This window comes from Amblyomma americanum, chromosome 1 (assembly GCF_052857255.1).
Source record: "Amblyomma americanum isolate KBUSLIRL-KWMA chromosome 1, ASM5285725v1, whole genome shotgun sequence".
Classification (NCBI taxonomy): Eukaryota; Metazoa; Arthropoda; class Arachnida; order Ixodida; family Ixodidae; genus Amblyomma; species Amblyomma americanum.
In genome coordinates, this window is record NC_135497.1 from 120971190 (window position 1) to 120986433 (window position 15244).

The window sequence follows — 15244 nt, forward strand, 5'->3', positions numbered from 1 at the left end:
GTTTAACGTCCCAAAGCAACTCGGGCTATGAGGGACGCCCTAGTGATGGACTCTGGAAATTTCGACCACCTGGGATTCTTCAACGTGCACTGACATCGCACAGTACACGGGCCTCTAGAATTTCGCCTCTATCGATATTCGACCGCTGCGGCCGGGATCGAACCCGCGTCTTTTGGGTCAGCAGCTGAGCGACGTAACCACTGAACCACCGCGGCGGCCTACTTGTTTTAAGGACAACGTAAATTCAGACCAAATTCTGCGACCACTAATAGAAGGAGCTGTTAATACCTTAAGCCAAAAAATGCCAATCGACATTCTTATGAAATCAAATTGACAAAAAAAGTCTTCACACCCCATTCAATCGTTACTTTTCAGAATCAGGAAATTTGCATCACACTTTTTCCTGGATAATATGTTTTTCTCAACAAGAATTTCCTGTACTGGTTATGTCAAAGACTAGATGCTTTCGTCACTGGCCAAGGACTGTGCATGTCACGACCACTTTTGCAAGATATTCTTTTAGCTTCCTGGAGTGACAGATTAACAAATCCGACTGGCTGCCACTACGAAGTTGCAACACTGTCCGAGCCAAACCAAAGTAAAAGCAGTGCAGACACCCTATAGGAGTAAATGCTGCTTTTAAAACACTAATCACAGGTCGAACATTGATTGCAACACTACCTGTTGCGACATATGGCACGTGCGCATGGGTCACCTGAGGCAGTGCCCCGAAGACCTATGCTAACATCGTTGTGAATGTGAGGGCGAACAGTGGCTACACAGATCTAGAATTCCTTGCCTGCGATGCAAAGCGAAAGCGAAAGAATTTTGGAGCAATTGTTTGGTGGGCACCGAGTGTTAATCTGTACTAGAATACATGGCACCCTTTACTCTTTCAAAAAGTTCTTTCTCACCCTCTCCTGCCGTTCTCTGTCCTTCTCGAGATTGTAAGCATCATGCGGTGAGCAGAGGTGCTCCAGGAAGTCTATTGCCGCTTCACTTAGGAACTGTTCCTCCCGACCAGTGTGCCTGCTGATATACGTCTTGATCTCTTCTTCAAGCTGGAAAAAAAAGAAAAAAAACTCAAGAAACCCAAGACACTAATAACAGCACTGAATGCAACAGCCGAGAAACAAGCTCAACAACTGATCAAGCATGCGCGATCCTCCACAAGCGGCGACTTCGAAGATGCCCGACCTCGGGCAAGAATTTTTCGATGGAAGTGGGCTGATTCGTATGGGGACTATACAGTCAAAACTCGATTTAACGAAACACGATTTAACGAAAATCTCGATTTAACGAAGGTATCCTAATTCCCCCTCAGACGCCCATAGGGTTCAATGCTTTGACTAACCCGAAATAACGAAACCGATTCCGTGATCTGTCCCGATTTAACGAACCTTTTTTCGAGAAATAAAGGTGAAAAAGTGTTAATTTTTGGTCTATTTTGTAGACAGCACCCCAAAATTTATTGATTGCGAGTCAGCGGTAACACCGCGGAGCATCTTCATCCCGTCGCTTTTTTCAAACTGCGCGGCGCAAAACGAGTTTTAATTTTGAGTCGAGCTCACAAGATGGCGCCAGCAGTAAAAAAGTTTCGTGCCACATTTCATAGATGGCGCTGTTGCAGTTCGCGCGTTTTTTTGTGTGTGTGTTTGTGTGTTGTGCTCTGTGTTCGCTCTTGTGCGGATTTCCCCGTGCCTTTGAACGCACGTCTTTGTCAAGCTCAGCTTGTTAGGCCTCCATCAGTCTAGCCGTCGATAATTGTCAACTGCTTCAGGACTGCCGGTTTCGGGACACTAGGCCCTGAAATTGCCGAAGCTGGTCCGGACTGCGCGAGCGCCGTGCACGAGGATGAAGATGCCTGGGAACACCTTCGCTCAGTGGATAAAGTGCCCACAGGCATAAGTTTCTCAGACTACGTGAAGGCCGACGCAAACGCAGTCACAACGGAAGTTTTGACTGATGCCGATATGTTGCGGCTTGTAGGAAGCGTGGAGGGAGTGGCGGCTGAAGACGCTGCCGACGACCCTGCAGGTGCCGAAGCTCCCGTGCCGACACCAGGTCAGGTGATGGATGCTCTCGATCTGCTGCGACATTTTGCCGGCGCACACGAGGGGACGGAAGACGTGCTGGACGCACTTCAGACCTACGAGAAATCGGTGCGGCCGTTGCTCACAAAGCGCACGCAGGCAAAGATCACCGACTTCTTTGGCGGAAAATAAATTTGTGGTCCCCTCGGGCCTTTCTTGTCGAGTAAGAATTTTTGTTGTTTCTTTTCATACACGCTAGCGGCGCCGGTCGTGGTGTTGGCGCCACCCACTCGAAAGTAGCGCGGGGGGGTCATGACGATGACCATACGGACCCCCAAAGATTGCGCTAGTTGTATGATTACCAACTTTGGCGCCAATTTGTCATTAGCTTTGTGGCTTGCCGTCCAATCGGCGGTATTTAGGGAAGATTGTTGCGCCGCTAGCCGAACCGTCCTTTGGGTCGGTGCTACCGGCGTGAATTCGTCACGCGCGAGTGCGACGAAAAGTGGAAATGGTACGTGCTAACCGATACGACCGCGATAAGCTGGTAAGGTTTATGCGGATGCAAAATGCATTATGTTCAATGGGTGCTCAGTCGGGGACTTGACTTTACTACATTTAAAACGAAAGTACTGTTTAAGCGGGTACGTTTTAACGAGGTTTTACTGTAATCGAATGTACTTAATTATGTGCCCAAGAAATGCCTCACTCAATTTAACGAAGTTCTCGATTTAACGAAATAATTCACGGCTCCCCTCAACTTCGTTAAATCGAGTTTTAACTGTACTTCGTTTCATATATAAGGTGCAACACAGACAGGTACGGAAGTAGTGCAAGTGAAAAGAAAAGAGAGGCTCGCTACTACGCACTTGTTTTCTGCTCGAGCGGTCTAAGAAACGAGAAAGCGACAGTGTCATCAGGAACAACAGTGCATTTACTCAAGCTCATGACAAACGATAACTGGTATAAAGATATATCGCTAGTAACGAACAAATTCTTCAGACTTATCAATTCTTCCATTGCCGCCATGCAAAAACAAACCATACATAACGATAAGATTATTGCCGCAATAAAGCCTACAGCTATAGGATTCTGGCGATCCAGTAGGTGTTCACCAATAGAATGTCTGAAATCTGATGAAAAAAACAAAATATTTTGAAGCGAATGCCATGTAAACTCTGCAAAATCCATGAGGGGCTTTGCGTACAGCCTTGGGAACACAGCGCTATCGTCAGTGCAATCGCTGGAAGGAGGAGGGAAGAGCTTGCTTGGGCGCCGCCACACAACGCTTTTTCACACAAATGTAGTTTTCGTCATTTGTGGATATGTGAACTCTGCGAAAATTGGAGCGACTTCTCCCGCCAAACTGACCATGTAATTGTTGAGCAGCTCAGGGGCTCCATTGATAAAAACATTCTCGCAGCTGCTTGAAAAAACGCACCACATCTCTCCACTCACGTCCAGTGATAACAGCATATATTTGCAACCAATCAGCTAAATGAAGCATGCAATTTCCCATTACATGCCAAATCAAGCAAAAAGGAGAAAGAGTGGCCAAATTGTGACAATATAGCATACCATATGAGAAATGCTACAATCGAGCTGTTGAAGTGAAACTATTTGAGATGCATGAAGCATATTAGTCTATGAGTGGTCAAATTAATGAAGGCACACCTTTGAAGGCAGAGACTAAAATTTACACTAAACACAGCACGCATAGCACATTTAGCAGTGTACTGTTCACTCCAGCATGTTTTGTCCTTGTTGCAACAGATATTCTTAACAATGAGTATGAATGCACATGCCCCCTTTCACAAACTATGCCTTGAAGTTTAAGCCTGCCCTGTCCCTTTAATTTGAGATAGTGGAGGTCTTTTTCTAGTGCAGCTTTAACCAACCATACAGTCCTTTATTTTGTTTGCCAACATAAATTTGGGAAAGCCTAAACAGAGAGATAAAAGAGGAGGAGGTCGTCCACGAGCAAAACTCACGCGAGGAAGCTCCGTCTCGAGCCTCTATCGCGCCCTCATTTCAAGAAGGCACCCACCACGGTGGTTGAGGCGGGATTGGTCAGCGGCGCGCATCTCAAGCTCGAGGGAGCGAGCCCACAGAGCTTCCCGCCGCTCGACTTGCATCAAAATGGGCTTGTTTTTGGCGTGGAACTCCTTGAGCCTTCCGAGTTCTTCCTCCGGTTCTTCAAGCCTCTGGTCTGAAAAGGCAGGAGGCAGCATATATGATTGGTTTATGGGGGTTTAAAGTCCCAAAGCAACTCGGGCTATGAGGAACGCCCTAGTGATGGACTCCGGAAATTTCGACCACCTGGGATTCTTCCAACGTGCACTGACATCGCACAGTACACGGGCCTCTAGAATTTCGCCTCCATCGTAATTCGACCGCTGCGGCCGGGATCGAACCCGCGTCTTTTGGGTCAGCAGCTGAGCGACGTAACCACTGAACCACCGCGGCGGCCTACTTGTTTTAAGGACAACGTAAATTCAGACCAAATTCTGCGACCACTAATAGAAGGAGCTGTTAATACCTTAAGCCAAAAAATGCCAATCGACATTCTTATGAAATCAAATTGACAAAAACAGTCTTCACACCCCATTCAATCGTTACTTTTCAGAATCAGGAAATTTGCATCACACTTTTTCCTGGATAATATGTTTTTCTCAACAAGAATTTACTGTACTGGTTATGTCAAAGACTAGATGCTTTCTTCACTGGCCAAGGACTGTGCATGTCACGACCACTTTTGCCAAGATATTCTTTTAGCTTCCTGGAGTGACAGATTAACAAATCCGACTGGCTGCCACTACGAAGTTGCAACACTGTCCGAGCCAAACCAAAGTAAAAGCAGTGCAGACAGCCTATAGGAGTAAATGCTGCTTTTAAAACACTAATCACAGGTCGAACATTGATTGCAACACTACCTGTTGCGACATATGGCACGTGCGCATGGGTCACCTGAGGCAGTGCCCCGAAGACCTATGCTAACATCGTTGTGAATGTGAGGGCGAACAGTGGCTACACAGATCTAGAATTCCTTGCCTGCGATGCAAAGCGAAAGCGAAAGAATTTTGGAGCAATTGTTTGGTGGGCACCGAGTGTTAATCTGTACTAGAATACATGGCACCCTTTACTCTTTCAAAAAGTTCTTTCTCACCCTCTCCTGCCGTTCTCTGTCCTTCTCGAGATTGTAGGCATCATGCGGTGAGCAGAGGTGCTCCAGGAAGTCTATTGCCGATTCACTTAGGAACTGTTCCTCCAGACCAGTGTGCCTGTTGATATACGTCTTGATCTCTTCTTCAAGCTGGAAAAAAAAGAAAAAAAAACTCAAGAAACCCAAGACACTAATAACAGCACTGAATGCAACAGCCGAGAAACAAGCTCAACAACTGATCAAGCATGCGCGATCCTCCACAAGCGGCGACTTCGAAGATGCCCGACCTCGGGCAAGAATTTTTCGATGGAAGTGGGCTGGTTCGTATGGGGACTATACAGTCAAAACTCGATTTAACGAAACACGATTTAACGAAAATCTCGGTTTAACGAAGGTATCCTAATTCCCCCTCAGACGCCCATAGGGTTCAATGCTTTGACTAACCCGAAATAACGAAACCGATTCCGTGATCTGTCCCGATTTAACGAACCTTTTTTCGAGAAATAAAGGTGAAAAAGTGTTAATTTTTGGTCTATTTTGTAGACAGCACCCCAAAATTTATTGATTGCGAGTCAGCGGTAACACCGCAGAGCATCTTCATCCCGTCGCTTTTTTCAAACTGCGCGGCGCAAAACGAGTTTTAATTTTGAGTCGAGCTCACAAGATGGCGCCAGCAGTAAAAAAGTTTCGTGCCACACTTCATAGATGGCGCTGTTGCAGTTCGCGTGTTTTTTTGTGTGTGTGTTTGTGTGTTGTGCTCTGTGTTCGCTCTTGTGCGGATTTCCCCGTGCCTTTGAACGCACGTCTTTGTCAAGCTCAGCTTGTTAGGCCTCCATCAGTCTAGCCGTCGATAATTGTCAACTGCTTCAGGACTGCCGGTTTCGGGACACTAGGCCCTGAAACTGCCGAAGCTGGTCCGGACTGCGCGAGCGCCGTGCACGAGGATGAAGATGCCTGGGAACACCTTCGCTCAGTGGATAAAGTGCCCACAGGCATAAGTTTCTCAGACTACGTGAAAGCCGACGCAAACGCAGTCACAACGGAAGTTTTGACTGATGCCGATATGTTGCGGCTTGTAGGAAGCGTGGAGGGAGTGGCGGCTGAAGACGCTGCCGACGACCCTGCAGGTGCCGAAGCTCCCGTGCCGACACCAGGTCAGGTGATGGATGCTCTCGATCTGCTGCGAAATTTTGCCGGCGCACACGAGGGGACGGAAGACGTGCTGGACGCACTTCAGACCTACGAGAAATCGGTGCGGCCGTTGCTCACAAAGCGCACGCAGGCAAAGATCACCGACTTCTTTGGCGGAAAATAAATTTGTAGTCCCCTCGGGCCTTTCTTGTCGAGTAAGAATTTTTGGTGTTTCTTTTCATACACGCTAGCGGCGCCGGTCGTGGTGTTGGCGCCCCCCACTCGAAAGTAGCGCGGGGGGGTCATGACGATGACCATACGGACCCCCAAAGATTGCGCTAGTTGTATGATTACCAACTTTGGCGCCAATTTGTCATTAGCTTTGTGGCTTGCCGTCCCATCGGCGGTATTTAGGGAAGATTGTTGCGCCGCTAGCCGAACCGTCCTTTGGGTCGCTGCTACCGGCGTGAATTCGTCACGGACGAGTGCGACGAAAAGTGGAAATGGTACGTGCTAACCGATACGACCACGATAAGCTGGTAAGGTTTATGCGGATGCAAAAAGCATTATGTTCAATGGGTGCTCAGTCGGGGACTTGACTTTACTACATTTAAAACGAAAGTACTGTTTAAGCGGGTACGTTTTAACGAGGTTTTACTGTAATCGAATGTACTGAATTATGTGCCCAAGAAATGCCTCACTCAATTTAACGAAGTTCTCGATTTAGCGAAATAATTCACGGCTCCCCTCAACTTCGTTAAATCGAGTTTTAACTGTACTTCGTTTCATATATAAGGTGCAACACAGAAAGGTACGGAAGTAGTGCAAGTGAAAAGAAAAGAGAGGCTCGCTACTACGCACTTGTTTTCTGCTCGAGTGGTCTAAGAAACGAGAAAGCGACAGTGTCATCAGGAACAACAGTGCATTTACTCAAGCTCATGACAAACGATAACTGGTATAAAGATATATCGCTAGTAACGAACAAATTCTTCAGACTTATCAATTCTTCCATTGCCGCCATGCAAAAACAAACCATACATAACGATAAGATTATTGCCGCAATAAAGCCTACAGCTATAGGATTCTGGCGATCCAGTAGGTGTTCACCAATAGAATGTCTGAAATCTGATGAAAAAAACAAAATATTTTGAAGCGAATGCCATGTAAACTCTGCAAAATCCATGAGGGGCTTTGCGTACAGCCTTGGGAACACAGCGCTATCGTCAGTGCAATCGCTGGAAGGAGGAGGGAAGAGCTTGCTTGGGCGCCGCCACACAACGCTTTTTCACACAATGTAGTTTTCGTCATTTGTGCATATGTGAACTCTGCGAAAATTGGAGCGACTTCTCCCGCCAAACTGACCATGTAATTGTTGAGCAGCTCAGGGGCTCCATTGATAAAAACATTCTCGCAGCTGCTTGAAAAAACGCACCACATCTCTCCACTCACGTCCAGTGATAACAGCATATATTTGCAACCAATCAGCTAAATGAAGCATGCAATTTCCCATTACATGCCAAATCAAGCAAAAAGGAGAATGAGTGGCCAAATTGTGACAATATAGCATACCATATGAGAAATGCTACAATCGAGCTGTTGAAGTGAAACTATTTGAGATGCATGAAGCATATTAGTCTATGAGTGGTCAAATTAATGAAGGCACACCTTTGAAGGCAGAGACTAAAATTTACACTAAACAGAGCACGCATAGCACATTTAGCAGTGTACTGTTCACTCCAGCATGTTTTGTCCTTGTTGCAACAGATATTCTTAACAATGAGTATGAATGCACATGCCCCCTTTCACAAACTATGCCTTGAAGTTTAAGCCTGCCCTGTCCCTTTAATTTGAGATAGTGGAGGTCTTTTTCTAGTGCAGCTTTAACCAAAAATACAGTCCTTTATTTTGTTTGCCAACATAAATTTGGGAAAGCCTAAACAGAGAGATAAAAGAGGAGGAGGTCGTCCACGAGCAAAACTCACGCGAGGAAGCTCCGTCTCGAGCCTCTTTCGCGCCCTCATTTCAAGAAGGCACCCATCACGGTGGTTGAGGCGGGATTGGTCAGCGGCGCGCATCTCAAACTCGAGGGAGCGAGCCCACAGAGCTTCCCGCCGCTCGACTTGCATCAAAATGGGCTTGTTTTTGGCGTGGAACTCCTTGAGCCTTCCGAGTTCTTCCTCCGGTTCTTCAAGCCTCTGGTCTGAAAAGGCAGGAGGCAGCATATATGATTGGTTTATGGGGGTTTAACGTCCCAAAGCAACTCGGGCTATGAGGGACGCCCTAGTGATGGACTCCGGAAATTTCGACCACCTGGGATTCTTCAACGTGCACTGACATCGCACAGTACACGGGCCTCTAGAATTTCGCCTCCATCGTAATTCGACCGCTGCGGCCGGGATCGAACCCGCGTCTTTTGGGTCAGCAGCTGAGCGACGTAACCACTGAACCACCGCGGCGGCCTACTTGTTTTAAGGACAACGTAAATTCAGACCAAATTCTGCGACCACTAATAGAAGGAGCTGTTAATACCTTAAGCCAAAAAATGCCAATCGACATTCTTATGAAATCAAATTGACAAAAAAAGTCTTCACACCCCATTCAATCGTTACTTTTCAGAATCAGGAAATTTGCATCACACTTTTTCCTGGATAATATGTTTTTCTCAACAAGAATTTACTGTACTGGTTATGTCAAAGACTAGATGCTTTCTTCACTGGCCAAGGACTGTGCATGTCACGACCACTTTTGCCAAGATATTCTTTTAGCTTCCTGGAGTGACAGATTAACAAATCCGACTGGCTGCCACTACGAAGTTGCAACACTGTCCGAGCCAAACCAAAGTAAAAGCAGTGCAGACACCCTATAGGAGTAAATGCTGCTTTTAAAACACTAATCACAGGTCGAACATTGATTGCAACACTACCTGTTGCGACACATGGCACGTGCGCATGGGTCACCTGAGGCAGTGCCCCGAAGACCTATGCTAACATCGTTGTGAATGTGAGGGCGAACAGTGGCTACACAGATCTAGAATTCCTTGCCTGCGATGCAAAGCGAAAGCGAAAGAATTTTGGAGCAATTGTTTGGTGGGCACCGAGTGTTAATCTGTACTAGAATACATGGCACCCTTTACTCTTTCAAAAAGTTCTTTCTCACCCTCTCCTGCCGTTCTCTGTCCTTCTCGAGATTGTAGGCATCATGCGGTGAGCAGAGGTGCTCCAGGAAGTCTATTGCCGATTCACTTAGGAACTGTTCCTCCCGACCAGTGTGCCTGTTGATATACGTCTTGATCTCTTCTTCAAGCTGGAAAAAAAAAGAAAAAAAAACTCAAGAAACCCAAGACACTAATAACAGCACTGAATGCAACAGCCGAGAAACAAGCTCAACAACTGATCAAGCATGCGCGATCCTCCACAAGCGGCGACTTCGAAGATGCCCGACCTCGGGCAAGAATTTTTCGATGGAAGTGGGCTGGTTCGTATGGGGACTATACAGTCAAAACTCGATTTAACGAAACACGATTTAACGAAAATCTCGGTTTAACGAAGGTATCCTAATTCCCCCTCAGACGCCCATAGGGTTCAATGCTTTGACTAACCCGAAATAACGAAACCGATTCCGTGATCTGTCCCGATTTAACGAACCTTTTTTCGAGAAATAAAGGTGAAAAAGTGTTAATTTTTGGTCTATTTTGTAGACAGCACCCCAAAATTTATTGATTGCGAGTCAGCGGTAACACCGCAGAGCATCTTCATCCCGTCGCTTTTTTCAAACTGCGCGGCGCAAAACGAGTTTTAATTTTGAGTCGAGCTCACAAGATGGCGCCAGCAGTAAAAAAGTTTCGTGCCACACTTCATAGATGGCGCTGTTGCAGTTCGCGTGTTTTTTTGTGTGTGTGTTTGTGTGTTGTGCTCTGTGTTCGCTCTTGTGCGGATTTCCCCGTGCCTTTGAACGCACGTCTTTGTCAAGCTCAGCTTGTTAGGCCTCCATCAGTCTAGCCGTCGATAATTGTCAACTGCTTCAGGACTGCCGGTTTCGGGACACTAGGCCCTGAAACTGCCGAAGCTGGTCCGGACTGCGCGAGCGCCGTGCACGAGGATGAAGATGCCTGGGAACACCTTCGCTCAGTGGATAAAGTGCCCACAGGCATAAGTTTCTCAGACTACGTGAAGGCCGACGCAAACGCAGTCACAACGGAAGTTTTGACTGATGCCGATATGTTGCGGCTTGTAGGAAGCGTGGAGGGAGTGGCGGCTGAAGACGCTGCCGACGACCCTGCAGGTGCCGAAGCTCCCGTGCCGACACCAGGTCAGGTGATGGATGCTCTCGATCTGCTGCGAAATTTTGCCGGCGCACACGAGGGGACGGAAGACGTGCTGGACGCACTTCAGACCTACGAGAAATCGGTGCGGCCGTTGCTCACAAAGCGCACGCAGGCAAAGATCACCGACTTCTTTGGCGGAAAATAAATTTGTAGTCCCCTCGGGCCTTTCTTGTCGAGTAAGAATTTTTGGTGTTTCTTTTCATACACGCTAGCGGCGCCGGTCGTGGTGTTGGCGCCCCCCACTCGAAAGTAGCGCGGGGGGGTCATGACGATGACCATACGGACCCCCAAAGATTGCGCTAGTTGTATGATTACCAACTTTGGCGCCAATTTGTCATTAGCTTTGTGGCTTGCCGTCCCATCGGCGGTATTTAGGGAAGGTTGTTGCGCCGCTAGCCGAACCGTCCTTTGGGTCGCTGCTACCGGCGTGAATTCGTCACGCACGAGTGCGACGAAAAGTGGAAATGGTACGTGCTAACCGATACGACCACGATAAGCTGGTAAGGTTTATGCGGATGCAAAATGCATTATGTTCAATGGGTGCTCAGTCGGGGACTTGACTTTACTACATTTAAAACGAAAGTACTGTTTAAGCGGGTACGTTTTAACGAGGTTTTACTGTAATCGAATGTACTGAATTATGTGCCCAAGAAATGCCTCACTCAATTTAACGAAGTTCTCGATTTAACGAAATAATTCACGGCTCCCCTCAACTTCGTTAAATCGAGTTTTAACTGTACTTCGTTTCATATATAAGGTGCAACACAGAAAGGTACGGAAGTAGTGCAAGTGAAAAGAAAAGAGAGGCTCGCTACTACGCACTTGTTTTCTGCTCGAGTGGTCTAAGAAACGAGAAAGCGACAGTGTCATCAGGAACAACAGTGCATTTACTCAAGCTCATGACAAACGATAACTGGTATAAAGATATATCGCTAGTAACGAACAAATTCTTCAGACTTATCAATTCTTCCATTGCCGCCATGCAAAAACAAACCATACATCACGATAAAATTATTGCCGCAATAAAGCCTACAGCTATAGGATTCTGGCCATCCGATAGGTGTTCACCAAAAGAATGTCTGAAAACTGATGAAAAAAACAAAATATTTTGAAGCGAATGCCATGAAAACTCTGCAAAATCCATGAGGGGCTTTGCGTACAGCCTTGGGAACACAGCGCTATCGTCAGTGCAATCGCTGGAAGGAGGAGGGAAGAGCTTGCTTGGGCGCCGCCACACAACGCTTTTTCACACAAATGTAGTTTTCGTCATTTGTGCATATGTGAACTCTGCAAATATTGAAGCGACTTCTCCCGCCAAACTGACCATGTAATTGTTGAGCAGCTCAGGGGCTCCATTGATAAAAACATTCTCGCAGCTGCTTGAAAAAACGCACCACATATCTCCACTCACGTCCAGTGATAACAGCATATATTAGCAACCAATCAGTTAAATGAAGCATGCAATTTCCCATTACATGCCAAATCAAGCAAAAAGGAGAAAGAGTGGCCAAATTGTGACAATATAGCATACCATATGAGAAATGCTACAATCGAGCTGTTGAAGTGAAACTATTTGAGATGCATGAAGCATATTAGTCTATGAGTGGTCAAATTAATGAAGGCACACCTTTGAAGGCAGAGACTAAAATTTACACTAAACACAGCACGCATAGCACATTTAGCAGTGTACTGTTCACTCCAGCATGTTTTGTCCTTGTTGCAACAGATATTCTTAACAATGAGTATGAATGCACATGCCCCCTTTCACAAACTATGCCTTGAAGTTTAAGCCTGCCCTGTCCCTTTAATTTGAGATAGTGGAGGTCTTTTTCTAGTGCACCTTTAACCAACCATACAGTCCTTTATTTTGTTTGCCAACATAAATTTGGGAAAGCCTAAACAGAGAGATAAAAGAGGAGCAGGTCGTCCACGAGCAAAACTCACGCGAGGTAGCTCCGTCTCGAGCCTCTTTCGCGCCCTCATTTCAAGAAGGCACCCACCACGGTGGTTGAGGTGGGATTGGTCAGCGGCGCGCTTCTCAAACTCGAGGAAGCGAGCCCAAAGAGCTTCCCGCCGCTCGACTTGCATCAAAATGGACTTGTTTTTGGCGTGGAACTCCTTGAGCCTTCCGAGTTCTTCCTCCGGTTCTTCAAGCCTCTGGTCTGAAAAGGCAGGAGGCAGCATATATGATTGGTTTATGGGGGTTTAACGTCCCAAAGCAACTCGGGCTATGAGGGACGCCCTAGTGATGGACTCTGGAAATTTCGACCACCTGGGATTCTTCCAACGTGCACTGACATCGCACAGTACAAGGGCCTCTAGAATTTCGCCTCCATCGAAATTCGACCGCTGCGGCCGGGATCGAACCCGCGTCTTTTGGGTCAGCAGCTGAGCGACGTAACCACTGAACCACCGCGGCGGCCTACTTGTTTTAAGGACAACGTAAATTCAGACCAAATTCTGCGACCACTAATAGAAGGAGCTGTTAATACCTTAAGCCAAAAAATGCCAATCGACATTCTTATGAAATTAAACTGACAAAAAAAGTCCACACCCCATTCAATCGTTACTTTTCAGAATCAGGAAATTTGCATCACACTTTTTCCTGGGTAATATGTTTTTCTCAACAAGAATTTACTGTACTGGTTATGTCAAAGACTAGATGCTTTCTTCACTGGCCAAGGACTGTGCATGTCATGACCACTTTTGCCAAGATATTCTTTTAGCTTCCTGGAGTGACAGATTAACAAATCCGACTGGCTGCCACTATGAAGTTGCAACACTGTCCGAGCCAAACCAAAGTAAAAGCAGTGCAGACATTCTATAGGAGAAAATGCTGCTTTTAAAACACTAATCACAGGTCGAACATTGACTGCAACACTACCTGTTGCGACATATGGCACGTGCGCATGGGTCACCTGAGGCAGTGCCCCGAAGACCTATGCTAACATCGTTGTGAATGTGAGGGCGAACCGTGGCTACACATATCTAGAATTCCTTGCCTGCGATGCAAAGCGAAAGCGAAAGAATTTTGGAGCAATTGTTTGGTGGGCACCGAGTGTTAATCTGTACTAGAATACATGGCACCCTTTACTCTTTCAAAAGGTTCTCACCCTCTCCTGCCGTTCTCTGTCCTTCTCGAGATTGTAGGCATCATGCGGTGAGCAGAGGTGCTCCAGGAAGTCTATTGCCGATTCACTTAGGAACTGTTCCTCCCGACCAGTGTGCCTGCTGATATACGTCTTGATCTCTTCTTCAAGCTGGAACAAAAAGAAAAAAAAAACTCAAGAAACCCAAGACACTAATAACAGCACTGAATGCAACAGCCGAGAAACAAGCTCAACAACTGATCAAGCATCCGCGATCCTCCACAAGCGGCGACTTCGAAGATGCCCGACCTCGGGCAAGAATTTTTCGATGGAAGTGGGCTGGTTCGTATGGGGACTATACTTCGTTTCATATATAAGGTGCAACACTGAAAGGTACGGAAGTAGTGCAAGTGAAAAGAAAAGAGAGGTTCGCTACTACGCACTTGTTTTCTGATCGAGTGGTCTAAGAAACGAGAAAGCGACAGTGTCATCAGCAACAACAGTGCATTTACTCAAGCTCATGACAAACGATAACTGGTATAAAGATATATCGCTAGTAACGAACAAATTCTTCAGACTTATCAATTCTTCCATTGCCGCCATGCAAAAACAAACCATACATAACGATAAAATTATTGCCGCAATAAAGCCTACAGCTATAGGATTCTGGCCATCCGATAGGTGTTCACCAAAAGAATGTCTGAAAACTGATGAAAAAAACAAAATATTTTGAAGCGAATGCCATGAAAACTCTGCAAAATCCATGAGGGGCTTTGCGTACAGCCTTGGGAACACAGCGCTATCGTCAGTGCAATCGCTGGAAGGAGGAGGGAAGAGCTTGCTTGGGCGCCGCCACACAACGCTTTTTCACACAAATGTAGTTTGTCATTTGTGCATATGTGAACTCTGCAAAAACTGGAGCGACTTCTCCCGCCAAACTGACCATGTAATTGTTGAGCAGCTCAGGGGCTCCATTGATAAAAACATTCTCGCAGCTGCTTGAAAAAACGCACCACATATCTCCACTCACGTCCAGTGATAACAGCATATATTAGCAACCAATCAGTTAAATGAAGCATGCAATTTCCCATTACATGCCAAATCAAGCAAAAAGGAGAAAGAGTAGCCAAATTGTGACAATATAGCATACCATATGAGAAATGCTACAATCGAGCTGTTGAAGTGAAACTATTTGAGATGCATGAAGCATATTAGTCTATGAGTGGTCAAATTAATGAAGGCACACCTTTGAAGGCAGAGAATAAAATTTACACTAAACACAGCACGCATAGCACATTTAGCAGTGTACTGTTCACTCCAGCATGTTTTGTCCTTGTTGCAACAGATATTCTTAACAATGAGTATGAATGCACATGCCCCCTTTCACAAACTATGCCTTGAAGTTTAAGCCTGCCCTGTCCCTTTAATTTGAGATAGTGGAGGTCTTTTTCTAGTGCAGCTTTAACCAACCATACAGTCCTTTATTTTGTTTGCCAACATAAAT

The 15244-nt window shown here is 46.3% G+C and overlaps 1 protein-coding gene across 4 annotated transcripts in view; it reads right to left on the reverse strand.

Moving 5' to 3' along the window:
- The window catches only part of LOC144113560 (protein regulator of cytokinesis 1-like), a 36667-nt gene that overhangs the window by 21146 nt on the left and 277 nt on the right, over positions 1-15244 (reverse strand). The window contains exons 2-8 of one of the 4 annotated variants that reach the window (XM_077646698.1): positions 13765-13911; positions 12596-12813; positions 9484-9630; positions 8310-8527; positions 5200-5346; positions 4025-4242; positions 915-1061 (exon numbers count right to left, since the gene is read on the reverse strand). In XM_077646698.1, the coding sequence (XP_077502824.1) occupies positions 4168-4242; positions 5200-5346; positions 8310-8453 (366 nt within the window). In that variant the 5' untranslated portion in view covers positions 8454-8527; positions 9484-9630; positions 12596-12813; positions 13765-13911 and the 3' untranslated portion in view covers positions 915-1061; positions 4025-4167. Of the gene's footprint in view, positions 1-914; positions 1062-4024; positions 4243-5199; positions 5347-8309; positions 8528-9483; positions 9631-12595; positions 12814-13764; positions 13912-15244 lie in introns of those variants that run through there. The other 3 variants (XM_077646696.1, XM_077646699.1, XM_077646697.1) reach the window with 3 other exon arrangements.